Source organism: Anguilla anguilla, chromosome 11 (assembly GCF_013347855.1).
Source record: "Anguilla anguilla isolate fAngAng1 chromosome 11, fAngAng1.pri, whole genome shotgun sequence".
Classification (NCBI taxonomy): Eukaryota; Metazoa; Chordata; class Actinopteri; order Anguilliformes; family Anguillidae; genus Anguilla; species Anguilla anguilla.
Window position 1 is genome coordinate 15,839,122 of NC_049211.1, and position 27,893 is coordinate 15,867,014.

The 27,893-nt window shown below is 43.3% G+C and overlaps 1 protein-coding gene across 2 annotated transcripts; it reads left to right on the plus strand.

Annotated features, from left to right (window-relative positions):
- Positions 1–87: 87 nt before the first annotated feature.
- On the plus strand, positions 88–27,893 carry LOC118207338 (ras association domain-containing protein 1-like). Of its 2 annotated transcripts, XM_035380813.1 has the most exons (7): positions 88–225; positions 2,194–2,922; positions 11,584–11,708; positions 24,579–24,683; positions 24,853–25,141; positions 26,553–26,668; positions 26,760–27,893. In XM_035380813.1, exons 2-7 carry the CDS (start codon positions 2,607–2,609, stop codon positions 26,904–26,906), a joined length of 1,098 nt encoding a protein of 365 aa, XP_035236704.1. In that variant the 5' UTR covers positions 88–225; positions 2,194–2,606; the 3' UTR covers positions 26,907–27,893. The 2 variants fall into 2 exon arrangements, with proteins under 2 accessions (XP_035236704.1, XP_035236705.1); XM_035380814.1 differs by lacking the exons at positions 88–225; positions 2,194–2,922; positions 11,584–11,708 and adding an exon at positions 15,568–16,099.

Sequence of the window (27,893 nt, forward strand, 5' to 3'; positions counted from 1 at the left end):
TGAACTCGCATGGATGGTCATGTCACGGAATAACTAGCCCGCTCAAACTGGAACTGTAATCAATATTGTTCTTTTATTTACTCTTATGTGGCTTGCACATGTGTGTTTCCCATACATTCAATAAAAAACAAGCAATCTGCGCGCAGTTCACTGACTGGGAGAACAATTGTCTTCTGGAAGTCATGGCACCGCATTGATGACCTAAATATAAGATATTTTTGCAAGGTAATGTATTTTTAAATTTATTTATGACGTGTTTGAAATGCATTTATTGACTTGTTTGGCTATTGGTAGCCATGTGACTGACATATTAAACATAGCCACATAGGCTACAGAATCGTGGTAATCTACAAAGTAGATTTAATGTAGCTAGCCTATATAAGGTCATTAAATGTCATTGTTCAGAGACGTAGCCTAACGAATCAGCCTATTAACTACTTGCAATGTGCATAGAATAAGCGAACATCATTTACGGAAACAACATCATAGGCTACTTATAGAACCGGTAAGGAGAAGCTGTGCTAAAATTGGAGGTGTATCTTAACATCGAGTAGGCAACATCTGGTATTGTTTTTTTTTTTTTCTGTTTTTTTTCTATTCCAACATTCCATCACTGAATATGTTTTAGGCTACTTCCGTCACTGCTAGTCACGCATTGATTGTCACCCAACCGAAACATGTTTCAATGAAGTAAGACCATGTAACCAATTTTAATACTGCAAGTGTTCAGCGCTGTCCTGTTGTCAACAGGACTAAAGTTTATCATTGCACACGACTAAAAACAGCCTAACAGGGGCTCATCGCTCTTCTGATTTGCATGATATTCAGTGAGAATTAGCCTACATTCAGGAGCAACAAACATGTTTCAATAAAGTAAGACCATATAACCCATTTTAATGCTGCGCGAGTGTTCTTCGCTGTCCTGTTATCAACAGGACTAAAGTTTATGTTTGCACACTCGACTAAAAACAGTCTAACGGGCTCATCGCTATTCTGATTTACATAATATCCAATGAGAATTACGTTTAGGAGGAAGAACGTAGAAAAACGTGGAAGCTACTCCTGCTTAGGCAGAGATTAAAATATCAAATAATAAAATATGTTATCAACAGCAACACCACCACCACCACCAACAACAACAACAACAATAATGTAAATGCGTGTAATCGATAACAGTTCCCCACAAAATGAATGGCCACGTTACTCATCTGCTGTGAGACGCTTTCACGAGATGAAACGGGCATGGAGTTAATGGCCGTTTCAAGACTTATTAGACATGTTTTATTCATCATACCAAACATATATCTGGGATTTTTCATAAACTCAGGAAAAATGCCTGTAGCATAGTCGAAGTCAGCTTTCAATCTATTTATGTGCTATTAGACTCACTATTGCTTCGTTCTGGTCAATTCTTTGGAAGTAATTTCAAATAATTTCTATAAAGTAGCTCTGTTTATACATACTAATATAAACCTATACTTTGACAGAATTATCTTGCCTTGCCAGTTTGTCACATGTTAATCTTGGCAGCCTCTTGATTGATTATAAATGTGAAACTTGAAGACTTTTGCTGTGCTTAAGGAGTGGTACATCTCACTTTGCATGCTGCATTTATTTGGGTTGCAATTCAAATGATTTGTTTTCATACAGAGAAGTTGCGAGGACAGATCCCAGTGATCAGTCAAAGCAGAAGTACTACACCCAAGGGATTTGTCAGTGTGCTTTTAAAATACAGAAACCAATCAGAGAAAATCTGTGATGTTTTAAAAATCCTTTATCCATGTTTTTAAAAACATAAAATATTGGCGAAGACTGCCTTGAGTGTCTGTCATATATTGGAATGTACATATCCATGCTCTCTTAGCTGCCGGGATTAAACTCTATTTTGTCCCAGATTTTGACATAAACTGACAATGTGGCTATCTTTCTGGGGTAGATTTGTTCAGTACATTTAATCATGCTGCTTCTCCTCCCTTTCACAGATGAGCAGAAGTTTTTGTACCACTGGTCTTCTATAGACATTTTTCTGGTCTTGATTTCTGTTTTTTGATGAAGAAATTTACCTGATTCCTGTAAAAGCAAAGTTCTTAGATGTTGCGTAAAACAGTGTAATTTCATACAACTTCCTGGAGGTGGCTGAAATTACTTTCAACAGAACCAAAATTCCATTTCTTGCCTTCTGATCTTTTGCAGGATGCTGGTGTACAGTGGATAGCAGGAACTGATCTTTTAGAGATGCACCGATCACTCGCTTCTTGTCCATGGCTTGAAAATGTTTGTCTATGGTGGTGAATTTGACTGGAAAAGGACACACGTAAGCCAGCAGTGTGAACACCTTCTGTGGAACGTTCACAGGGTGGTCAAGCAAGCTAACTGATGAAAATGGATAAGGTTGCTCTCTCACTTCCTGTAAACATCTGACGTGCCACAAAGTTATAGCAGCACTGCATAGGTATTGTAAAGAATGCCGGCAGGGTTATAATGGTTTTGAGTTAGAGGTCTTTAATCGTACACAGTGAAGAGGATCTACATGCCTGCCAGTGACTGATTCTCAGATCTGGGTCAGCCTTGCCCGACTGCGTGCCTATCTGCCTGCCAGCGGCAGCATGTCTCGGGGTGAGCTGATCGAACTTAAGGAGCTGAGCCTGGATGACCGGATCGAGCTGACCTCCCCTCCGCCTGCACCCCGCACACCTCGCCTGGAGCGGGTCAACGCGCTACGCATCAGCCCAGGGAAGGTTCCGGAGCTGCTGAGCAGGGTGCGGATTATTCGGCTCCTGGGGGAGAGCGTAGACCCACATCTCACCGATCAGACCGGGGAGGGACACGACTTCCAGCCGTACACCCACGCCCACCCTAGCTGGTGTGACCTGTGTGGTGATTTCATCTGGGGTCTATACAAGCAGAGTCTGCGCTGCACCAGTGAGTACGCACAGCCTGGTCTGTCTCTGCCAGCCAGCACTGTATCTCCCTGTGTGTCTGCTATCTGTCTGATAGGCTGCCCGTCTTGCAGTCTGTGTGCCAGTAGATGTTTGCTTGTCTGCATGCATATCTTATTGCCTATGTGCCTTTTTGTCTCTCTGGGCGTTTGTTTTATTCTGTGTTTTCATGCCTACGGTGTCTATGTCTCTAGCCCAAACTTTCTCTGAGACTTTGGCTGTCTCTCATACTCTGCCGAAGTAGCACTTACTGCCATGGAGATGAGCTGGGTGGGGAGTGGGGAGGGGTACTGGACAGTAAAAGTTATATCAACCCTTACAGAGTTCATATGGTCCCAATTGGACTCATATATACTCTGTTAGAATTGAATTAACATTGGACAGTTTAATGTGTGGCATTGCTGCAGCCATGCATTCCTCTAACAAGGTTGCCGCGATGCCCAATGAGGCATAAATAAGCTTTTTGTGATGCAGTCCCATTCATGCCCCTCTGCATTCATTAACTTTGAATAGATTTAGTGGGTTTAATGAGGAGGTTGCGTATTACAGAGAACATTGCCACAAACTCTAGCTTTGAGTAAGCTAGGATGTAGCCAGTCTGAACTCAGGGACCTCGTTTTCACTCCCCGACTGTTCTAGTGAAAGCACATGTGATGCTGATCATAGCAAATAACGTCAGAGTTCAGTTAGCACTGTCTTTGATTGTATTTTCTAGCCCAGGCCACACCCTTCACTATCTGAGCACAATCTCACAGTGCCTGCTGACAGCAGGGCATATGTTTTTTTATTTCTTTTCCTCTCAGTTGTCTTAGGTGTTTAAAATTAAACTTCCTTCCCGCTCACTGTTATCTACTCCTGTGTAAACCCAGCTGTTTGAAAAAGGATGTTTTAATTGATAATAAAGTACGGGTCTGTGTTATTGCAGTTGACCAAAACCTTTTTTCTGATAAAGCTTTATTTTCATTGTCCACAGGACTCTGAAACTGCTCTAGCACTTTGGAACAGTGAGAAAGCACATCAGAGGCATTCTCATAGAACATCCTCAGAGATTACCTGTGAAACTTTCAAAATCCCATGACTACTTTAGGCCTGTGTGTTCTTATATAACTTCCTTAGGTTTGATTTACATTGGGTTGGACTGACATTGCTTTGCCGTCAAACCCTTGTGCTCCGTATCTTTTCATTACAACTATAGTGAGACATGAGTATATGCAGGTCATTTTCTGTGCCCCCTGTTCCAGATCTTTAGAGGCAAATACAGTACTTGCCCATGGTCAAAATAAGCCCTCGCATTAGAATGTTTTTAAACCTTGTAGCCTCTCTATTAATGTTGTGTTCAAGTTGACGGACATCTTGTTTGGTGGAATATATAGAGTCGATGGTTGTTTGAATGAAGAAACTAATTTTAAAGGTCTTTAAAAGAATAATTCAGGCTCTGCTTAGTTTGGGCCTGAGACACTGAACCTCAGACTGCTTTATCCACTCTAAACACATTGTGCCCCAATTACCCCTCAACCACCTCAGGAATTATTTTCATATCCAGGCTGGGAATCAGTGTGTGAACACTGATTTCTGTTACACGGCTTAGTCTACTGCAAAATACCTGATTTTTCACAGATGACAATAAGAGTTACAGTGCGGCGGAGGATAAAGAAACCATGTGTGTGCAAAGTAGAGAGAGAGAGATGGCAGTAACCCTACCCTCTGCTGATGCTGCGTTGCTGCTGACATCAGCACGTCACACACCCATCTCAGCACACCACCACACTTTCCAGGCTTACCTCCTTTTTCTCTACCTTTCCTTTATTATTTTTTTCATTTTACTGTATAAACATCTCATTTTTCCTCCGAGTCATGGATTTCCTTCAGGTTCTGCTGCAAAGGTTGTTTGACTGGTTTCAGCAGGTTTTGCTTTAACTTACTTTGTGATTCTTCCTGTCCGTTACTGCTCTGTGCTGGTTTTGATAAAGGGGCAGGGTGGGCAGGGACTGGGGAATAACCAGGTAAGGCCACCTGCAGATGTCCTGCCAGTCTTCTGGTCAGTTCATCTGACAGTCAGATATGACTTGTAGACACCCACACAATGAATGGAAATGCATTTCGCTTAACTAACACTTATGGGCACTTGGATGTTTGTTTAACATTCCTTGTTCAGTGGTAGGCTTAAGCAAAGTATCTCAAGTTAATTTTTTTTCTACACAATTTGCATCTTCATTACAGTAAACTGCATAAACCACTATTTGTTTTCTTGTTTCCTCTTTTTGGAATTTTTAAATAGTATATTCAGTTTCATTATGATCTTAGTGTGGTTATTTTGTGAATCATTTTCAAGTGGTGTAACGACTGGTTTAAGTAGTAGACCCCTTGAGACATGTTCATTCCACTTCCTGCTGCCGCAGTTCTCACTGTGTCCTTGTAAAACTCCACAAAACCGCTCCTGAAACACACCAAACCTTGGTACTCTAAGGTGTTCCTGGAAAAAAAGGATTTATGTCTGTCCCTGTCCCCAGCTAAACTGTGGCAGAGGTAGAGGTAGAAGCTTGGGGTGGGGTCGGAGCATCAGGGTGGGAGCACGGGGGCAGGCTGGGGGAAAGGGTGAGAGGGGGTGCACTGCGAACAGGAAGCTCTGGGATGTGTAATTCCATTCTAAGAATGCTGACACTTCAGTGGGGCAAACATGAGGGGTCTTTGTTCTCCCTCTCAGGAAGCCGGACATGAACATGATAAAGGTTTGAGGGTCAAATCTAGAAACAGCAGTACAGTAAAAGCTGCTTCAAAAGACATGAAGGAGTAAAAAGCCAAGTAGCAATTTCTGCAGAAGGTTTTTTTTCTTTGAATGCTGTGCCTTTACTCTTTACACGACTCTCTCCTATTATTTTCAGCCGTCTCTGAAATGATTATCTATATTTTCATTTTTTAAAAAGGTAGTTTAAAATGTCGTAGTGTCTGTTCTTGACTGTGGTTAGCATTGTTTTGGAGTGTTTGCGTGTGTTTCTTCCGTTTGTGTGTTAGTTTGGTATCTCATTGTTTAATTTAAGACATGAACATCAAAGCACAGGGAGTTCCTTCTGTAGGTTTTTCAACACACCAAAAATAAAAGCGTATGTATCACCAGCAGATGAAAGCAAGAAAATGTACCTTTCCCCTGGATGTGGAATTATGATATTGTGAGGTGACCTGCCAGCTCTAGTTTGAGATCAGGAGGAAGCTCTCCCCACTCCCCCTTACTGGCCTGATTAGTGCTCAACACACATACAGCTTCATTCACTGCATGCCTGAGGGAGCTGTTCTTAATCTTGTCACTTAAACCCCCAACTCCAAACTGCACCAGAAAAGAACTCGCAGCATCGAGGATAGAGATTCGATTCGATAGGCATGGGTATTGAATGAAGCATCTTTACTATACCATCCATAATGGATGAGAGTAGGTCAGTCGAGCTCTCTCCTGTAACGGTCCCAGCTCATTATAGCATTGCTAACACTGTGTGACAGGAATTTCTATCCCACATGCACACAGTGTAAGACTCTGATCACATAACCACCAGGTCCTCATTGGTCTGAAGAGTGTAGCATCAATGTTTTGTTAATCATTTTATCCTTGCCTTTCAGCAATGAAGTATCCTCATGCATTCACTGGGTAATCCTCTCATTAAAGGATTAACACTGCTTACACTTTGAGGCTGATTTCATTCCATAATCCATCATTTTAAGAGTGAAATGGAGTGCCCTGAAATAATATCTTGTCTTTGAAAAGCCTGCCACAAGGCTTCAGATGCTGTGCTAGCATTCAAATCTGGTCTCGGTGATAGATAGTCTGCTAGGTTCTCTTATTCAGCTAACAGAAGAAAAGTACTCTGTCAGTCAAGGAGAATGTGGTGCGGCGAATCCTTTTGTGTCTGATACACAAAATCCTCATGCGATTCTAACATATTTTCAGTCTATGAACTACAAGGAATGATCCAACATGAAGGAAAGGACAGGGCTGTAAGACTCGACTGTGCAGAGTTGTGATGACAGTCAGAGAGACGCGATTTGCCTCAGGGATAACTTTCCTCTGTTCACTGCGACATAGCTGTGGCCCTCACCATTGGCACTTTGATGAATCAAAGTGTGTCATAATATTCTCTTTCTAGTACATTTTGTCCCCAGATTGTACATGTTGGAGAAACAGGTGCCTCATATTCTAAGCTGTTTGATATTAATGATTATATTTTTGTAAACCCTCAATTGTTAAGCAGATTAGTGCGGAGAATGCTGCCCGCTGATTCGTCGGTGAATAAGATGGCTGGGTGTTGAAGACAGGGGGTGATTGTGCGCCCAGCGGGAGCTCATGAATATTCACGCTGTGATGCAGGGGAAGCTGTGTGCATGCGCTTCCTCTCCGCTCCGGCCCGTTTGTCAGGACGCTCGCAGCCTTTGTGCGCCTGCCGGTCTGCAAACAGTGGGTGCTCTGTGCGGTCGCCAGAGGGGAGCCCGCTTGTCCTGGATAAGAGTGGGGGGTGGGAGCGTTGCTGTGGGAAGCCGGAGTAGCACAGAGAGGCAGGCAGAATGGGCGACCAGAGCAGGCTACGGTCGAGATGAGATTTAGCAGACGTCCCCCCTCGAGGTTCAGATAATCTCCTTCTCCCCTTTGAGAGGCCTTCATTGGCTGCTCCCAGAGGGGCTGTACTGAGTCTCTGAAATCAGTGAAATATACAAATCTGTGTTTGGGGAAGTAGGCTTCCTGTACACCAGTGATTCCCAGACTCGGTCCTGGAGGCCGCTGTGTGCTGGTTTTCATTCCAACCACAATTGCAATCCCAGAATTTTAAAAAGCTGTTAATTTTTCTTAATTGGCTGCATTTCATGCTTTAGAGGGATTATTTACTCTCTTAAACCACAGAAATTATGTCAGAAATAGCTGTGAATGCTATGAAGAATGAAATTCCCATGGTCATATTGTGCAATATTGGAACAAAACCAGCATACACAGGGGCCTCCAGGACCGAGTTTGAGAACCACTGCTGTACACAGATCACAGTTGTGATGGGTAATGCACGGTGAGCAGCTGCCATTCTCGTGTATTTCTCAGGTAATCCACCAGATTCTGCAGTGGCTCTCAGTGTCACTGACTCATCTCCTTCCCATCATGCCTTGCTGCACACTGTAGACAGACAAGAAAACTGTGGTGCTTTGTCTGGTTTTATTGTTTCCCCTCATCAGCTGTGTATGCAGGAGGCTGATGGCTGATTGGTCTTTGCTATGAGGTAGCTCACAACGCCTGAGCTTTGCTCTAAGTCTCCAGTGGGTGGTTATTGAACAATCGGCTGCATGTACGTCACACTTTCTTCTAAGGTCAAAAATTAAGAATTAAGTCCAACTTTCTTATTCATTCACTCAGTGGTTTGCACATGTTGTAGATGTTATTTAATGTTTAACTGCTGCTAATCAGTGGAACTACCCATGGTTCCTAAAGCTTCCCAAATTTGAGGTGAGCTGTGTGTGTTATTGGTTGTTTTTTTCCTGGGTGCTACCCTTTTGTATGTTCTTGTATTTTGATGTTACCAAAGGAACAGCAGATCATGTATGTGTGAGTGTGTGTGTGTGTGCTTTCATGTGTGTGCCTGTGTGTTAGTAGCATGTATGTTTCCATGTAGATGAATAGAGCACAAATAAAAGCAGCAGGCGTGCGTGTGTTTGACATGTGAGTGGAGTGCTGTATGAAACCTGCTTTACTGGCGCGAGCGTGTCAGAGTGCGGGTTGCATTAGAGGAATGATAGAGGAAGAAGATCGTAATCTGTCAGTTAGATCCTCCCACAGGCTTTCAGTATGAGTCTGTGTGAGTGTGAGAGTTTTGTGTTTTGCCAGAGGATAATGAATAAGATACTTTTTTGAATATCTTCCATGTATTACGTGATTGTTTTGCTCTTTTTGTAAAGTGAACTTATTGATAGCCTGTGTGGTAGCCACAGCATTTACAACAGCAGCAAAGAAATGACCAAGAGCTCTAGTCTCCAAGTACTTGTGTTTACGGCCTTTTTTCTAAATATATTCTTTCTAAACTTAAACATGGGCTTTATTTCTCCAAACATGTTTAGAGTTCTTACTGTTTGAAATGTAGTTGTTAGACATATTTCTCTTTAACACTGAAGGTGCTATGTGGTGTGTTACTGGCTACAAAATAAAATGTATATATATATTGTTGATGATGTACTAGAATTAGTATAAAATTATCAAAGAAATAGGATTGGAGTAGAACAAGACAGGGCTATGCCTAAGTGGCTGAAGCAAGTTTCTCCAATTCATCCTTGTACCAGAATATCCACTAGAGGGCAGTGCAAACTTACATCCGTTGACTCCATTCATTCTGTCCATATGCTGCTAGTTAAAAAAAAAAGAAATGAATAATGAAGACATGACCAAGCTTGGAGACTTCCTCCTCTGCTCCCTTGAGACATATGTAATTGTGTTGTGAAAGCCTGGTTTGGTCCTGGGGGAGCCCAGGAAACAGTAAACCCGGAATGACTCAGGTCAGTAGTCAAGGTCTGCTTTCATGAAAAACTAGAAAGTGTTTTTCAGACGTAAACGTCTCATGACTATGTCATCCTGGGCGCAGTGTCTGGTTCCCTAAAATTACAGTTCCTTGTAAATTAGCAGCCAAGAGTGCTTGCTGTGATAAGCCTTCTGCCGACGTCATTTTTGCAGAAGCGCTTCCATATCTTAAGTATATTCTGAACATAGGTGAACTATGAAATTAAAAATGTTGGCTCTTTTTCCCTCGCTAATGCTGCCACTTTGAAAAAGTCAGTGCTGTCCAGCCATGTGAATGATTGTCAGAGGAGCATACTGTATATAGGGTCATCTGGCCAAGGTGACATGGTTGTAGACAGGCAGTAACGGACGCATCAGGAATTGGGGCAAAAAGGCCCCATAGACCGAAGATTCAAGGCGTTTTACCTCAGTGCGAGTGACGAGTTTGAGATGAGATATAAAGGAAACTGAAAGAGAGAGCTGTGTGACAGATATCTCCTGTGATTCAGCATCCTCCCGCAGGGGGCGACTAGCTTGTGTGCTAACTTCTATACTGCCTTCCACGTTGTCAGAAACACCCCTTTCCGTTTGCACTAACCCCTGCCCCCTCCACATTCTCAGCTGCTGGCCAAGTGAGAGCTATCCGTGTGTGTGTGTGTGCATTTGCGTGTGTGTGTGCGTGTGCGTGTGTGCGCACGTGTGTATGTGTGTATGCATGCGTGTGCATGTGTGCGTGTGTGTGTGTTTGTGTGTGTGTGTGTGTGTGTGTGTGTGTGTGTATGTGCATGTGTGTGTGTTTGTGTGCGTGTTTTCATGAGGAAGGCCCTGGCTGATGTAACTCCCCAGCAATGTCAGGGCTGTGTGCAGAGGGAGAGCGGTCCCAGTCCCAGTCCCTGGGTCACACAGGCGCCTGGCCAAATGGCTGCTGATAGTGAGTGTGCTCTCTGTCAGAGGGGAAGCCTGAAGGTGTGGGTGCCATTTTCTTATTTACTTACCTTTCAGGTCCTTCTTTTAAAAGATAAATATGTCTAGACTTCTGATTAAGGTACATAAACAAAAACTTGGTTCTAACCCTTTAACTTTTTCCCTCCCTTTGTCCTAAACCAGTGGCATGTGTGACCAGAAATACAACCTTAGCCAAAGAATCCTCTCCATTTTTTTGTTTAATCTATCCACATTATATTTTCAGAAATTGCACTTAGTGAACAATAAAGACAAAATGTTATTTTATTTATTTATTTTTTTTTTTACAAATGAAGGTTGAGAATACTACTCCTTTCACTAATTTGTGACACATAAATTCAAACGCGGACAAAAGAAAATGCATATTGCATATCTCAGTATCTGTTCTGTAAATATCATGGTGCATGTATTGTGCTTTGCTTGTCTTTGTACAGTATGTCTTTCAAGTCTTTTTTGTACCCTACACAAGTATCAAAATGTGTTTTCTAAAATAATGTGTTGGTCTTATATGATAATACCTCTCCGTTGTGTCTTCTTTTACATATGCTTGCATATGTTGCATATGTGACTTATATGACTTATTTACTGCACATGCAGATGTCTGTGCCACCATAAAGTGGCTGGCTCATCTGTTTGTTTTGAACACAGAGTTGGTGTCACAGACTTTAGGGAGCTGTGAGTGGCTCTGGGGGCCATATGGCGTGTAATGACTCAGCATATGAAAATCCATCCTTGGTTTTCACATCCTTGGTTCACTCTTCCTGTGTGCAAAGATTCACAGTTTTTGAATCCGCAATGTGTTGACTAATTTTGAGTCACTTACATGCTTGATGGAATGTCAGCTGGATATCATACTGACTGATGTAGGGCTACTGAACTCCAGGTCCTGCGGGCTGCAGTGTCTGCAGGTATTTGCTCCACCTATGCACCACACCACCTAAAATCTCTAATTAGCTTACTTTCTGAACCAGGGAGGTAAAATAATTAGTGAAATCAGGTGGTCTAGTGCATGGTTGGTGCAAATGCCTGCAGAATCTGAGGCCCACATGAGATAGAGTTCAGTAGCACTGGAATAATGATACTGTATAATACATGATGATACTGTATAACGAGTTGTTGTATTTAATGTCCTTTTAACTGACCTTTTTCTCTTTCTTGTCTCACTTTTAGATTGCAGGTTCACCTGCCATTATCGCTGCCGGGCTCTCATCCAATTAGACTGCTACTCTGGACGCATTTCTTTCACAGACCAATCAGATAATGTGGAGGACACCATAGAAACAGACACCAATGTGGTAAGGGGAACTTTAAAACCAATTCTCTTCTTCTGAATGCATATGGTCAGGCTCTCTCATTATTCCCCTGGGGTAAGCAAGCCATTGAAGTATGGCATCTTCATATTTCCTTATTTGACTATTTGTCATATTCTTAAACTTCCTTTACATAGTCGTATCAAAGAATTCCATTGTGAAACAATCTGCATATGGATGCATCCAGATTCAGAATTACTGTGATTTCACAGAATGGTAGACTGAACATGTGACAATGATGTTTAAACTGATGTGATTACAGTTAGCTTCTGAGGTGAAGCTTTTCCACAATTCAGCACTTTTTTATGGACACAGGAACACACACAAGATCATTCTCTCTCATAAATAAATTAAACGTCCCAGTGTAAGAGGCCTTGTTGTCACATGAGAAAGAAGCAGTGTGTACAAAGATGTGGGATCATGTGACCGATGAGTCTCCTTCTCTGGCCTAGCGGTCCCCTGAATACTGTTTAATTACCTTGTCACCATACCATGGGTTTGTCTTATATTGTGAAAATAACCCCCTGCATTGAGAAATGCTACCAGAGTGAGATAAAATTAGCTTCTGTTTATTTTCCAAATATAGCTTGTGGCTTTTTATGTCTTATCAGCATCAAAACCTACAAACGGTATGGTGAGAATATGTATATATATATATATATATGTATATATATATATTTGCACATGCAGAGGTACTCATAAAAGGCCTGAGCCCGAGCCCATACCCTGATGAGAGCCATGATTTATGGGACTGTGCTAAATGCTGCCCCCCTGTTCTCACATTAGCACAATGGTAGACCGGCAGTGAGTGACGACTTCTTCCTGTGCCTCAAACCACTCTCTCTTCCACACAACACAGGGAAACCAAATGACAAACTCAACAAAAACGCACACACAACATAACTACGGCAGGGCTTCTCAGACTACAGACAAGACTCCTGTATGTTTGAAGTGTATGGTATTCATATGTTAAATGGCGGTTAAAACCTGTTTTCTTTATTATTTTTATTATATCACTATTATTATTATTATTATTAGTATTATTATTATTGTTGTGCACAGTGGATTGAGAGCTTGCAGGAGTTGGGAAGTTGCTGTGTGTAAAACTAGACAGGTATGAGATAAAAACATTCTTGCAGACCCTTTTACCTTAAGAATTAAACATTTAATTAATCAGATTTTATTCCTTTGAAAACTGTTATAACAGTATAAAACATACAGAGATGATGATGCAGAATGAGTTTCTAATTACTGCTTTAGTTACTATGATCCACCTCTAGTGAAAGAGGGATGAGGATTCCCCTTTGAAGCATGGTTAATAAGGAACTCTATGGGACCCATGCACTCACACATGTTGTGTATGTGTGCATACATATGTGCATGCTAAGAGCTTGAAACGCTTTTCTTAGTACCCCTCTGTGAAGCCTGCTGCTACGCATTTGTCTGATGTGGTGGCCCATCCAAGATTTGTTTTTACCTAATTTAGGGCAGAGCATCTGTGTCATGGTCGAGAATTCCAGTCCCTTCTGGGCTGGCATGGGCCTATCTGTCCTGTCACCTCCTATCACTCTTCCTCCATTGCCCCTGTACCCCACTGACCCACCCAACCTGCTGCCAGGGGCTTTAGTACCCCTCAGTTCTGTCTCGGATCATTCATTATTCAGTACCTCCTTATTCATTAGTGTCTGTTCTTTAGGAGAGACAGGGGCACATTGAAGGCCAGGAAAAATATGCTGACCCACTTTTCAACAAGATAATCAGAGTGTCCTCATTTTTTAACTAGTAGCACATGACTCTGGCAATGTTTCAATACTGTTGAGGTCTGTATCTCAAAGACATGCTCGTGGAAGTTCATTTTCACTTCAACAGAATGTCTCTGTGATATGAGCATTATTTCTGTGGCTATATAATGTAGGTGGCTACATAAAAACATAGACTGTTTACATTTCGTACATACATACATGCAGTGCAATCGTGGCTGGGGAGAAAGGTAGTAATAATTCTAGCTGCACAAAAAATAAAGGAGGAACATGTATAACTTCATTCAATGGTGGTGGGACCCAATGCAAGATCTTTTCATGGGGCCCACAATCACTGGCGGTACCCCATACATGTATATCAGATTTGTCAAGAAACATGTCTCATCCAGAATTTTTTGTTTAAGGGCCACAGTGGGATTGAGTGGTACATCACAATTTCTGTACATGGATTTTAATTTGAACAAACCAATGTTTTAATGTGGAATAATGTGTTATTGTGGAATAGATAGCTGCAATTAAAACCATTTACACGGGCAATAACCCCATGCTGTTTGCTTTCACACTCAGAGACAGAACGGGGGTCTCCTCATTGTGCATTGCGGAATCGGGGTGGGGGTTGGGGGTCGGTTATTGAAGGGGTGACCCCCCAGTTGTCTCCTGGGATCAGGGTTAAGGGCTCGGGGAGGCACGTGTCTCTGTGTACCATCTGCACACAGAAGCTGTATTTTATTACTTACCTATTCATGCCATGCCATGGCCAGTCACAATTTAAGACCTTCCAGCAATACCATTTTGAGGCAAGGCAGAGGGGGAACAGGGGTTACCTAGCAACATTAGGGGACCGTACTAATGGAGAAACCCAGGTCAGACCAGGGACACCGGCAGGCGGCCAGCATATGGAACCGCAGTTGCTGGAACACCTTCTTCACTTGAAAGGAGAGCTGACCTTGGGGTTTAGACATGATGGAACTCCACATTTCTTTCAGAGTCTGACTTCCTCTGGCTGTCTTGTAATGCATAGAGTATACAAATGTTAATGTGAATAACATAACATTCCATGTTATGTAAGCAACAGTCATTTTTGTGCTTTTACCTGCACAGTCTTCTTTGTTCCACATGCTTTCAGAATTCAGAGAAAGACAATGTGTTGCAGCATGGTGTCCGTGCATACAAGCCATTTTATTTTTGTTTTGTTCTTTACCATAGAAATGCTCCATTAAGTTATTTTGCCTGGCACTAAAATAACCATGAGTTCAAGTTTTCTTTTGGTGTATTTTTTTTTACTAAAGGTCTCTGTGGTAGACCTTCAGGTACATTGGCCTACCACAATGTTTTCCTCTTTTCTGTTAACCAGGATATTACATGGCTTCATTTGTGAGTATGGCCTTCAGAATGAGGAGTTTTTTTTCCATAGCTAGTCAGAATTCAACATTAATTTATGCCTGTTGGTCAGCTGAGTGATAATGAGATGTAGGAAAGGGCATCTGGGCTCCCTGTTTCTCTGGATCTGTGCAGGGGAAGGTCCATCACATTGGACAACATGCATATGGGAAGATTATTGCAGAAAGTGAGAGCTTTTGCATGGTTAAAATTATGTCACTGAGGCTTATTTTCTTACTGCGGTTTTGTTTCATTGTACTTTTCAGTTTATCATATGTAAGTTGTCACTTGATGGGGCTAGATTTTCCTATTTGGTTTTCTGTAGTTCAAATCTATCTGCCTCAGATTTTTCTTACAGGACAAGTACATGTTATTAGGCCTATAGGGTTTAAATATATCTTCTTATATTTTAGTTTTTTCTCCTATTGTTTTTTAATGTTGTTCCCTTCCTCATTGTGAGCTTTAAGTGCGTTCTGGTTTGGAGAATCCTGTTCTGAATCCCGTTCTATTAATGTCATAATGTAAAATATGTTATTTTCAGATGAACGGCCATGATGGAGTTAAATCCTCACGCTGGTTCATTCGCCCTGGACAGGAAAAGGGTGGGGTGTGACGTCATTTGGGAGTTGGAATTTCCTTATGCAGCCAATCGGGGAGGGGCCTTCCTGGTCTTGTGTATTTTCCAATCTTAACGGCCAGGGAGGGGCAACGAGGGAGGGGTAGAGGTGGAACTGTAAACCCACATCCCAACGACAATTAACTGTTCTTCAACGTGGGCAAAGGGTGCGTTCGGATAGAGTGAACGTTCAGCAGGAAGATCTCTGAGCTCTGATAGTTTGTAAACAGTTTTATCAAATAGGCGACATTGTATATTTTGTTTAAATTTATTGTCCTACGTTTTCAGTCCAAATATTTCCATTCAGGGATCTCTTGTATGTGTAAATTATTCGTGTAAATAAGCTGTTTGGACACCGCGCTAACAAGAAGTTGACGTTTTAAATTTAGTTTGCTGCAACAACTGATATAAGTAAAGTTGGGAGCCGGTTAGCTACAAAGTTGCGAGTGAATACACAGGCAATGAGTGACGGCGGCGGCGAGGATCAGACCCCTTCTTTTGAGATGACGTGGGGAAGTACAACCAGCAGCGGCTATTGCAGTCAGGAGGACTCAGACTGCGAATTCGAGCAATACTTTACCGCTCGCACATCCTTCATCCGTAAGCCCAAGAAAGAGAAGGTGAGGCACAGGCTGGTACTAAAAACTGAAACAAAAACGCTGCTGTCGTTACGACATGTTTACTGTTATCGTCTATTTCTAAATGTGCCCATTCTCCTCGCATAAGATCTTATATGATCTTTGAGACATATTTAAATATGTTAAAATAGGGACCACGCACAATGCAAAACCGTAATACAATGATTTTGTTGGGTCTGGGTTAACCCAACAGCTGTTAACGCCTTTGGGGAGGGGGAGGTATATAATTTAGTACTCACATTATTCAAATTGATAATTTCCCTAATTTGCATCATACTACTAATGGTTAACACAATGGACCTTATTTTGTATGTGCAATTTGCATTAATATAATCTCTTCCTTACTTTCATCTCACTGATAACCGTGCAGCGCATGTCCTGGGTAAAAGTCTGCAGTATATGCACCGTTGTAGACTTCAGAATTTAGGATATATATTCGTTGAAGTATTTTACAACTCAGTATTTTACAGTTAAATTGCAAAATGTGATCCAAAGTACAGTGTTTTGCATTATAGTTAATGATATTCAAGCACACCTGCTGGTAAAAGGCGGTGGTTGGTTGTAATTCTTGAAGCTTTTAGACAATAAAATGTTTTTATTATTTCAGAACAGGTTCCTCACTTATATTATCCAGTAAAGAACAATTATATCCTATAATTGTATGATTTTCCACCCTGTGCCATTGATTAGTTTAGAATTGTAGGGACGGACAGTGTCAGTGTCAGTCATAGTTTGACCCTTTGTTTTTTTAATATACAGAAACAGATACTTGAGGTAAGGGATTTGAATAGTATAGTAGATGATCCTGTTATAGTATTAAACACACAGATGTGGTCTTTTGTTGCAATTATAATGAATGCAAATTGGAAAGGGAGAATTCTCAGACTGCAGCTTTTAATGGTAAACTGTTATGCTAGATCACCCATGAAAGTTTTCCCCCTCACCCGCAGGCTTGTGTTTCGGAAATGAATCAAGTTTAGGCCCGCTGTTGCACCATCAGCTCAGCATGACTCATGATTCAGTTCCTTTTATGAGTGACTGGTCTTCCATTATTCACAAATGACACACTAAGATTCTTGTTTTATAACAGGTTTAGTGAGGGAGATGAACACATGCACTTCCTCTCATACTCCCTCTCCCTACCAAAAGAACATATAGCATTCTTATGTGATGATCATGACTGATCAGATGTCCATCAGAGGGCCCTGGCCTGGAAAGAACCCTCATTTACGTCCTTTGTGTTAGAGGGGACAGCTTGAGTAATACCAGGCTGCAATTGTTTTCCTTGACAGTCTAGACTCCCTGTGCAGATTGTGGCTCCTGCCCCCTGCATATCATTTTGCACTGTGGTTGGCACGTGCTGATGTAATTTAATCAGTTCAAAGGCTTCGGTAATGAATGTCATTTCAGGGAGCATGTGCTCGCCTGAGTTTGTTTCACGTGTGACAAATGACCAATGACCCCTCACACTGTCTCAGTAACACCTTGGGGGAAGGGAGTCGGCGAGGAAGAAAAGCAATATCCAGTTCTGATAACAGAATCCAGGACAATCTAAACCCCCAGCCAAGGTAGTGCTTTCTGCTAGTTTTGATCGGAATCACTATAATCAGCTGCAGTAATTAGATTGAGAACTGGTTCCAGTTTTATCACTCATCACCTAAAAACTGGCTTCTATTCAATTGTACAATTGTTCATTTTCTATGTATGATCTCCATTTTCAGTTGTGAAGGCCTTCTGAAAGAGCCCTCTTACTGTGATCTCTCAGTCTGACTTTAAGTGGCAATTAACATTAGTCACTCTCTTCCAGTTGATTGTATATTGATCCCATGACTGGAATATTTACTGTCCTGCAAACTGCAAGGGTAATCCGGTTAATGAGTGTGGAATGTCTTTAGCCGAATGCTTCTGGGTCTGTAGATCATGTTTTGGCTTTCAGTGTGCAGTGTATATTTTTATGATATAATGAATTGTGCTGAAGAAAGCCTCAGCTGTTTTCTGCAGCTCTATAAACTGGGCTCTATAAGCTGCACCAACGCCGAGCAGTTTGTATCTCAGGACCGTTGCCTTAGTTTGAGCCGTTCAGCTTACAAATAACCCAGATCTCAGTGAGCTTTCAGTGGCCTTTGTCTTTACATGTATACAGTTGCATAATCCATCCACACTGTCCGGCTGGTCCATAGCTTGTTTAACCCGTGTTTCCTGCAGGCTGTTTCCTGTGGCAAGTTCCTCATCCTTTTTCCATAACTGTGTGTCATTTCGGGTGGGGGGTTGGGGTGGTTGAAGTGATGATGGTGGTTGATGACCAGCACACCTGTGACCATTCTGTCCACACCCACTGTTCCAGCACAAAATAAGTTAAAACTCTTCACTTCCCGTCTTGGCCTTGAACCCATGCCCTGTTCAACTGTCTGAAAAGAAAAACTTGAAAAAAATGACCATTATCCAAAATTCTGCTCTTGCTTTTCATTAATCTTGTTATTTCTTCGTAAAGTGACAATTCGTCCCTTCAAGCAAGCAGAGTTTTAGATTGGCCACAAATACCTATCATGTGCACAGTTTTTCATGACCATCAGGCCATTGCTTATCTATGTGAGTGCACAAATACTGTCGTCATTGACAGCCAGCCCAGACACACCCTATCCCCACAAAGAACTGTATGAAGTATAACTCAACATAAAACAACAATGGACCCTACATCTGTACCGATGCAGAATGTTTCTCAATGTTTGCTCATTAGAATAGTGCCATTTCCTATTAACTCATTCCAGGGACATCTGCTACTCTCACTCATACTGTTGAATATAAAAATGAATACTGCGACCAAAATGGCAGTTTTCTTTCTTTTTCTATACCCTGTGCTAAGTTCTGAAATCCTAGTCACCTTTTTGTTTTCTACACGGAGTTATTTAATGGTGATACTGATGGCTCTGCGTGGCAGCAGTTTGTGTGATATTTGTCATATTTTGCATTTAATTTCAAATCATAATTACTATAAACTTAGAAACTATTTCTATAAACTAGAGTTTGTATCTTTTTGTTTAGTGCATTTCAATGTCCAACTGTGACCTTTCGTGAAAATAGACATTTTTGTAAGCACCGCAGACCAGCCTGCGGAAAGCTCCTACGGTGACTGAGAAAAGCTATTAAAAGTGCTGGCTTTAGTGATTTTTCCCTACGGTCCCAAAATAGCCTGGCTGTTAGTAGCATGTTTATTCAGCTGAGAGTGTCTCAGTTTTTAAGGCAAAGGGTTTGTACCTACAGTACAAGTTTAGACAAAGAATAAAGACAGGCTTGTCCTCTGTCTATAAATTGTTTGGGAAAAGGTAAGGCTTGGCTGACATTTGTGTGATGCAGCTGACACTCCTTCGGAGAACTTCCACTTGTTCTTGTGCTAGGACACACTGGCCTTCCTCTTATTCCTGCTGTGTGGGGCTGCAGGAGAAGTGGCCAGGGCCAGGGGAAGGAAGCAGAGATCCACCCTGTCGGTCTGAATCCCTGGCTGGCCTAGGACTCAGCAGTCAGGGGGAAGTCGGCCTTTGTTCTGGGCCCTGGAAGGGACGCACGTTTGTCCCTGGCCTCTGTCCTGTAGTGTGGTCAGGCTTTAGCAGTGTAGCGGAAGGTGGAGCCATCTTAGTTGAAGTATTAAATGCCATCCCTGTATATGCCCATTGTCCAAGTGTCTTTGACATCACAACCATATGTCAGGAGGATTTTTCTTTGGTGAAATTTAGTATCTGCTGCAGATATGGCTGAAAATCCATAGCTTGGATTTTCCTCCCCTTTAATGTTTGAATTTGGGAGACATAACTGTATAGAGGGGGGCATGAAATTACATTAAGTGATTACTAGTGTGCTCACCTGTGAGTCAGCTCATCAGGAAAACTCAAGAGAAACCTGGTAATAATAGTAAGGCCTCTGGAGGTTGACATATAGACTTCCCCTTACAGCCGTGTAACTGACAGAAAGTGCAGTGTAACTGTAAGACCGTTGCTGATTTGTATGTGTCTCAGAAGTCCTGGTAAAACACAGGGAGGCATTGTGAACGTCTCTGGCATAGGGAGGGAGAGGGAGGGTGAGAGACCATCTGACCGACTATTTTTACATTAACACAGAGAGATATGGAATGCAGTAGCCACAAACTTGGCAGAGAACAGCACGGTTTCGCACGGCACCTCCCGTTTCACACTGGGGGAGGAGCCAAGGAATCTGATTGGATACCAATGAGATCATAGTTTTCTATGCTAAGCCATGCTGACAGGAAGTGTGGAGTCTGATGCAACAGGGAGCTCAGGTCTACTGTGGGAAAGTGAGAGAAGGAAAGTTGTGAGTGGTGGTTGGAGTTGTGGGTGGGGGGCTCAGACAGGATGCCGGTGTAATATCTGCATTAAGTCTGCTATGTGAGGCTGAGTAAGATGGATGTACTCATATTTTAGCACGAGTAAGGTACAATTAAGAGCTGTATCAGTAGCTGCCTCTAACCTGCTCCACTATGGAAAGCAACTAAGAAGTTAACCCAGCAATAATGATTAGTTGATTGAAAAACTCTTGATGTGGCTCATTTTGTTGTTGCTCGTAACCGTTCTGTTAAAATCTTAGTGATAGCACTATTGTGATAGTTTACTAGATGCTGTGGTAGGCCTCAGACATAGCATGTGGTTTGCTCTTCTGTCTGGAATTGTCCTCTTACTTGAGTCAGGGAAAGCCGACCTCAACCGTTTCAGAGAAGTAAGACTGGTGACGTTCCACTAAAAACGTTTCCTGTTACTGTAGACAGCCTTGCTGATGTAGAAAACTAGAACAGTAGAACCCTGTGGAGAGGGTTGAGTAGAAGGAATGCATGTTCAGGGCTATGGCTGGGAGGTGGACCTAGTTCTAATATCATTGTACTTGTTTCTTGCCTGGTTTAGAGACCGTTGTCTGAACTCTGTGGTTCTATTGAACCTACATTTCAGGGATAGTTTGTTGTTATTCCACCTCATGACTCAAAACAATATGAGATGCTTAGTGGTAGATGAAACCAACTGAAATGTTTCTGTATACATTGAGGGGAGTTTCATTGTAACACATTGTCTCTGGTGGAGTATCTTTGCCTAATGTTGGCTATAAATAGGCTTGATTTCAATGGAGGGGAAAGACACATTTTGGGGAATCGTATGTCATCTTTGTAAATGGGGAGAAATAACAAATGTCCTTAAAACGGGGGTGCTTTATTGCCTCTGTGTGCAGAGAAAGTGGTGTAGAGGGACCTGCATTAGCATTAGGGAGCGATTTTGCTACCCCTAATGGAGCTTGTGTAAAATGCAGTGTGTGAAATTGTATAGCACTGTTATTATGGACACTGGCATACAAATATTAATACCATGATGTAGAATATGTGGATTATGTCTACCGGTTTAGCACTAAGTGTAAATTTTCCTCTGTCTCCTCCACCCCGTCCTGTCATGGCAGTCTAGATGCAGGAAACGCTTCCTCCCCATCCCCCACTCCCCACCCCCCCCACAGGCCCCATGAGCCAGTGTTCTACAATTCATTTTTATTTGGTGTGTCATGCGTAAGCTTTTACAGCATTCTTTGAGGCATGCGGTATAGTAGTTGCACCACATGTGAAGGCACTGGCAGGCCACAGATAATGTGACAAAGTCTTTTCTTTTATTGTATTACGCTGGTTGATATCCTGCATTTTTAATTCTACCGCATAGATTCTCAAATCCAGCCATCATATAATTTCATGATGGGTGTAATTACCCTGGATTGTGTAGGAATCAACAAATGCACTCTCGCAGTCTGGCACACCAGCGTCCCGCGTAATCCCCCTTAGCAAGCGCAGCGCATGTGTTCAGGAAGTGGAGAAGACAGCCGGCATTCTGTACCGCCGCCAGCCATTAAACACACTTCCCTTGAAATAACATGTCTGCGCTGCGTTACAGCAGCTGTGTTATGAGTGGCAGCCCCTCACAGGAACCCAGTGTTTTACTGTCGCCTTGCTGTATGTTCGGCTCGGTGTGCGGTTAGGGTCTGTTCACTGGCTCTAGTGTGTGGGGAGGTGGGACAGCTGGGGCTCATGTTGGGGTCAGCGGAGTGTATGTGGTGCTGGTGTTCGTATCGGATACCAGAAGCAAGCACTGGGCTCTCGGCTGCCTGCTGAAAGCCTGGCCTATCACACAGTCATTAAAATGCAACACGGCTCCACTGCAGGTCTTCCATTGTCTGCATGTGGGTGTTAGCACATTGTTCTGCTAAGTCTATAAAAGCAAATAAATGTTAGCATTGTGTTTCTCATAACAAAGTCTTGTCAGATCTGGCAGTGTACACAGCGTTTCATCTCAGTTTTGAACTGAGCTTGATCTTGCTGCCTTTTAGATTTAGCTAAATGTTCAAGATGTGAAACTGGGGTGGGTGGGTGGGTGGATGGATGCTGCGGTGGGGTGGGGTGGGGTGACTCAAGGTTATAAATATGATTTCTTGTACAGGATTTTTTTTCCTTTCTTTTTTTTAGAGCTCTGACAAAGTGTTCTGTCATTATAACAGGTTTTCCCCCTGGAGGCGTGAATTGTACCCCTGCCTTGTGGAGGACATTGATGAATGGGGTTTCAGACAGTGTCTGTCTCTCCCTTTGGGAAATTTAATAAAGCACGCACACGCGTGATTCTAGGGCAGGGGGGGGGGTCATTCACTCCTGACAACAGGCTTGTGAGAAATGTGAAGAAAGGGATTGCAGTGACAGCATTAATCTGGTGCTTGATGGCAGGGGTAGCTGCTCATGTGATAAGTGCTGTATCGGGGTTCACACTGACCCCGTTCCCCCAGCTCCTGATTAAACTCAGCAGGAACGGTCGTGTGCACACCCCCAGGGGAGGTCTGTCGAAACCCCCCACCCCCCACCACACGCCCTAAACCCCCCCCCCCCACCCCAACAATATCCTCTGGCTCGCCCTGTAAACCTCTCCGAGCCACAGAGATTAAAATAAAGCTCTGGCGTTTCCTCTCTGAACAATAGTCAAAAGTCCATTTCTAATTAAAATGAGGCTGAATGTCTTGTAAGTCCTTTAATGGGTTTTCATTTAGAGAAGATTTGTACCCCCCACACTCACATAGACAGAGTGTAATGGTTGTGACTCCTTTGTAAATGTCGTATGGAGGCATTTCTGATTCTCTGAATGTAATCAAAGCAGCCCTGTTCAGAAGGTCAGGTCTGGTGAGTGGCTGAATTTGCGCTGTCTGTTGAGATTCTGAAAGGGGATGACTGTGTGTGTGTGTGTGTGTGTGTGTGTGCCGTGGAAGCGGCTTAACCTGATGCGCATGACCAGAGTATCACGCGACGTTTCTCAACGCCCACAGGGCCCTGGACATCTGTGCCATCAGACAGAGTGGAGGGACTGGGCTGGTCATGTTACAATAACGATTTTGTGTTTGTGTATGAAGCACAGACTAACCTAGGGCCTGGAATCGAGTTTAATTGAACGTCTCTGGTAGTTTCCCAGCCAGGAAGCTTTAGCCCTGCTCCAGAGCAGTGTAATGGATCTGAGAGATGAGGTGCACGAGCTTAAAGACTCTGGGGTGTTTTATTTAAAGTTAGTCTTCCTTCCATTAGCTGGCTTTCAGCTCTCGTTAGTCTTTCCCAGAACACGTGTCACTGTGCTCTGTCCCATGTGGATGTGCGCAGTTTTCCATCGCGTGTTGACCTCCTCATTTCCGTTTGCGCACGCCTGTGTTTCCAGGGCACATAATCACCCCGAGTCTTCTGGGAGCGATACCAGCATGCACAACAGGGCCGAGTAAATAAGCAAGGTCTCCAAAAAGCAGGCCCGTGGATACCAGCCCCAGAGAAAGAATGTTTTTGGTTCTACTGGGAGCAACTGACCTTCCTTCATATGTGGTCCCCGAAAATATTTTTGGCGATTCTTGAAGGCAACATAAAAGTCCCAAAACACCAGTAATGCTTTTTTTATTAGCTAGCTGAAATTTAAGTGGTGTTCTCATCAACCAAGTAGCTGAATGTGTAATCTGAATAATTTTGCTGACTTTAACTGAATGGAAGGTTGCGTTTGTTTTATTTTTTCTTTGTCCTGTTGTTGACTTGGAGCGTGAGTGATGGAAAATTGAGATGTTTTTCTGTTGCCGACAGCTTTTTTTTATGAAACCAGTTTTTTCAGAATGTGAAGGCTTGTTTTTCAAAAAGAAACTGCAAGTAAGTGCCACTCCTCTGGTTGCAGCCCCATCGAAGCAAAGCCCTCTCCTGACACCTTGTGGCCAGTGGTAGAGATTGTATCAGCCATCTGTGCTCAGTCTGACACTTGAATTCACACATTGTACAGCTTTTTTAAATGTAGAGAGAATTTGGCAGGTTTAGTCTATATGTCTGCTTCACTGTCAGTTCAGTGACCATAAAAATAATTGGTTACGGTATGAAGGCTTTGTGAATAAGCATTGCCTTCTCTCTCTCTCTCTCTCTCATGGTCAGGATGAGCAGATCGAGTGGAGGAAGCAGGAGCTTTCTATCAGTGAGATTGAGCAGAAAGTGAAGGAGTACAACGCGCAGATCAACAGCAACCTTTTCATGGCCCTTGTGAGTAAAAACACACGCTTGCATGTGCTCGGAATCCTGAGACGACGCATCATGAGACAACAAATTTATCATATTTCTCAAATATAACATTTAATTTTGAACACGTTCTTAATCATTCTAGTTCTGCAGCCTGATCTGTATGCCTTCGTTTGATTGAATTCTCCTGCAGAACAAAGACGGCTCTTACACCGGCTTCATTAAGGTCCAGTTTAAGCTGGTGCGGCCCGTGTCCGTGCCCCCCCCGCGGAAGGGGACCGCGCCCCAGGAGGGGGGCCGGCGGGCCACGGGGGTGAAGCGGCGCACCTCCTTCTACCTGCCCAAGGACACGGCCAAGCACCTGCACATCAGCTCGCGAACCCGGGCTCGCGAAGTCATCGAGGCGCTGCTCAACAAGTTCACTGTGGTGGATAACCCGCGCAAATTCGCCCTGTTCGAGCGCAGCGAGCGCCATGATCAAGGTGGGTCAGCCGGTCCGGTGCTTTCATTCATTTCAGTAATACTTGGAAAATAATGAAAGGGCACACTAAAACATGGCCACACCTGCCATACTCAATACAGCATGCTGACAAGCCACACCTGCCACGACCTACACTAACATACCACCTGTAATACTGATCTATCACATTAGCAAACCACACTGAAACATAAAATACCACACATGGTAATGCCCACAACACAACATAAAATATAATCTTGAAAACCGTATAGATACGATACTCAACTTCCCATAGCTCTAAATCCTGAGCTCTTGTGCGATAAAGCCTGTGAAAATGTTGATTTGTTTGACTGGCTTTATGTGTATTGATGACATGGGCCTTCTTAAGTTATTCTCACTGATGTCCTCCACTTTTGTAAGTCACTTTGGATGATAGCGCCTGCTAAGTGAGTGTAATGTCATTTTAAATAAGGTTAGCAGTTGCTGCTGTGCCAAACCTCTGTCATGTCCCTGGTTGCTTGAGTGTACTGTTTCCATAGAGCTGAACTCTCCCTCTGCTCAGTGAGTGGGCGACTGGTGCTTTCCTGTGTATGCTTCTATAAAACCTCACGCCCTCTTTGTTTCTCATTGTTTGAACATGTTTTGGGGCTTTCTCTTCCTCTGCTTTGTTTTTTTCTCTTCCCATTTCTCTTTCCCTTCTGTTTCTCACTTACATACTTATAGTGTACCTGAAGAGATTGAGCTGCTTCTGTGTCTTAATTTTACCTCTCTCTCTCTCTCTCTCTCATTACATTACATTACAGGCATTTAGCAGACGCTCTTATCCAGAGCGACTTACACAACTTTTACATGGCATTTTTTACATTGTAAACATTTATACAGCTGGATATATATACTGAAGCAATTTCGGTTAAGTACCTTGCTCAAGGGTACAACGACAGTGTCCTACCCGGGAATCGAACCTGCGACCTTTCGGTTACAAGCCCAGTTCCTTACCCACTGTGCTACACTCCGTCCATGGATCTCTCCCCCCATCTCTCTCAGTATAGCTATGGAGGTTGGGTGTATGCGTGTGTGTGCGTGCATGTGAAGTGTAATCCTCTCTCCCTCTCTCTCAGTATAGCTGTGGAGGTTGGGTGTATGCGTGTGTGTGCGTGCGTGCGTGCATGTGAGGTGTAACCCTCTCCCTCTCTCTCAGTATAGCTGTGGAGGATATGTGTGTGCATTCGTGCGTGTGCATATGTGTGAGGTGTAACCCTCTCTCCCTCTCTCTCAGTATAGCTGTGGAGGTTGGGTGTATGCGTGTGTGTGCGTGCGTGCGTGCATGTGAGGTGTAACCCTCTCCCTCTCTCTCAGTATAGCTGTGGAGGATATGTGTGTGCATTCGTGCGTGTGCATATGTGTGATGCGTAACCCTCTCTCCTCTCTCTCAGTGTACCTGCGGAAGCTGGGTGATGACGAGCGGCCGCTGCTCCTGCGTCTGTGTGCGGGGCCCAGTGAGAAGGCCCTCAGCCTGGTGCTGAAGGAGAATGAGACAGGAGAGGTCAACGTGAGTACAGGAAGCAGCCAGCCTTTCGTTTCTCCTGCAAAGGAAAGAGCACATTTTACTTACTTACTTTTGTGTCCCCCCTCTCCTACAGTGGGATGCCTTCACCGTGCCAGAGCTGCACAACTTCTTGCGTATCCTGCAGCGTGAGGAGGAAGAACACGTGAAGCAGATAGTGCTGCGTTACGCCCGTGCCCGCGACAAGATGCAGCAGGTGCTGGCCACCAGCACACCCGGCTGACGCACACTTTGGCGCACTTCCGACTGGTGGCCACCAGAGGGCCACCTGTCATCCCTAAATCCAAAGATCCCAGCTGACCGTGTGTAAGGACAGGGCAGTGACACCACAGTGGTGCCAGGCCTCTGCGAGAGAGAGTGAGAATTATGAAGTGCCTTCGACCTAGAGAGAATGAGTTGTTCTTGTGAGAGAACGAGCGAGAGAGCGAGCGAGACTGTGGCTTTAGTGAAGTCTAGCTGTACCCAGTTGTGTCAGCCCCGTTTAGACTCACGTTTCACCTCCAGCACTTATTGTAAACACGGATTTGTTTTCTGCACTGAAGTGGCACAGAATAGTGCTGTGAAGCTGCTGCTGCTGCGGCTGTTGTTACCACCTGATCCCTACTCCTGCAACTCCCCTGACCCCCAATAGGCCTGTGGAGACCGAGTGGCATTTTCAATGCTGTGAGTGACAGGAGTGTATTGGGACAGTTGTGTGATTGACAGTGTGATGTGTGGATGTGAAGTCTGACCCTATTGCATTCATTGCCAGGACTAATAGAGCCCAGAGTTCTGGAAACCTGAGGCATTGCTGAACTGGAAATTGGTGCTACTTACCTAAAGGGGTGGGGTGGAATTGGATCTTCAGTCCCTTAATTATGGTTGGAAGATGAAGTATGACTGACCTATGACATGTGACCTCTAATACCTTTTATTCACCATTCTGTTTCTGTACTGTTTTCTTTTTCATCTTTTTGCCCATTATGTGTTGTTCTGTAACTTTTATTTGGGGATGAAATCTCAGTACATTACTTATCTGTTTTTCATGGTTCTGGGAGAACCCCCCACCTCCCAACTACTGCTATATTTGTTAATTGTTCTGCCTTTCTTTCCCACATCTTCTGTTTCTTACCTGTTTAAGCAGTTTTAACTGTTTGAAGTATTTCTTACAAAATTATAAGTGAACTATTCTAGAGAGAATGTACACAATAAATGAATTCCCCCACCCAAA

Coding starts and splice junctions, on each gene's coding strand:
- LOC118207338 (XM_035380813.1), top strand. CDS start 2,607: ATGTCTCGGGGTGAGCTGATCGAACTTAAGGAGCTGAGCCTGGATGAC. Junction 11,709..24,578: donor TAGAAACAGACACCAATGTG/GTAAGGGGAACT, acceptor TCTCATGGTCAG/GATGAGCAGATCGAGTGGAG. Junction 24,684..24,852: donor GCAACCTTTTCATGGCCCTT/GTGAGTAAAAAC, acceptor ATTCTCCTGCAG/AACAAAGACGGCTCTTACAC.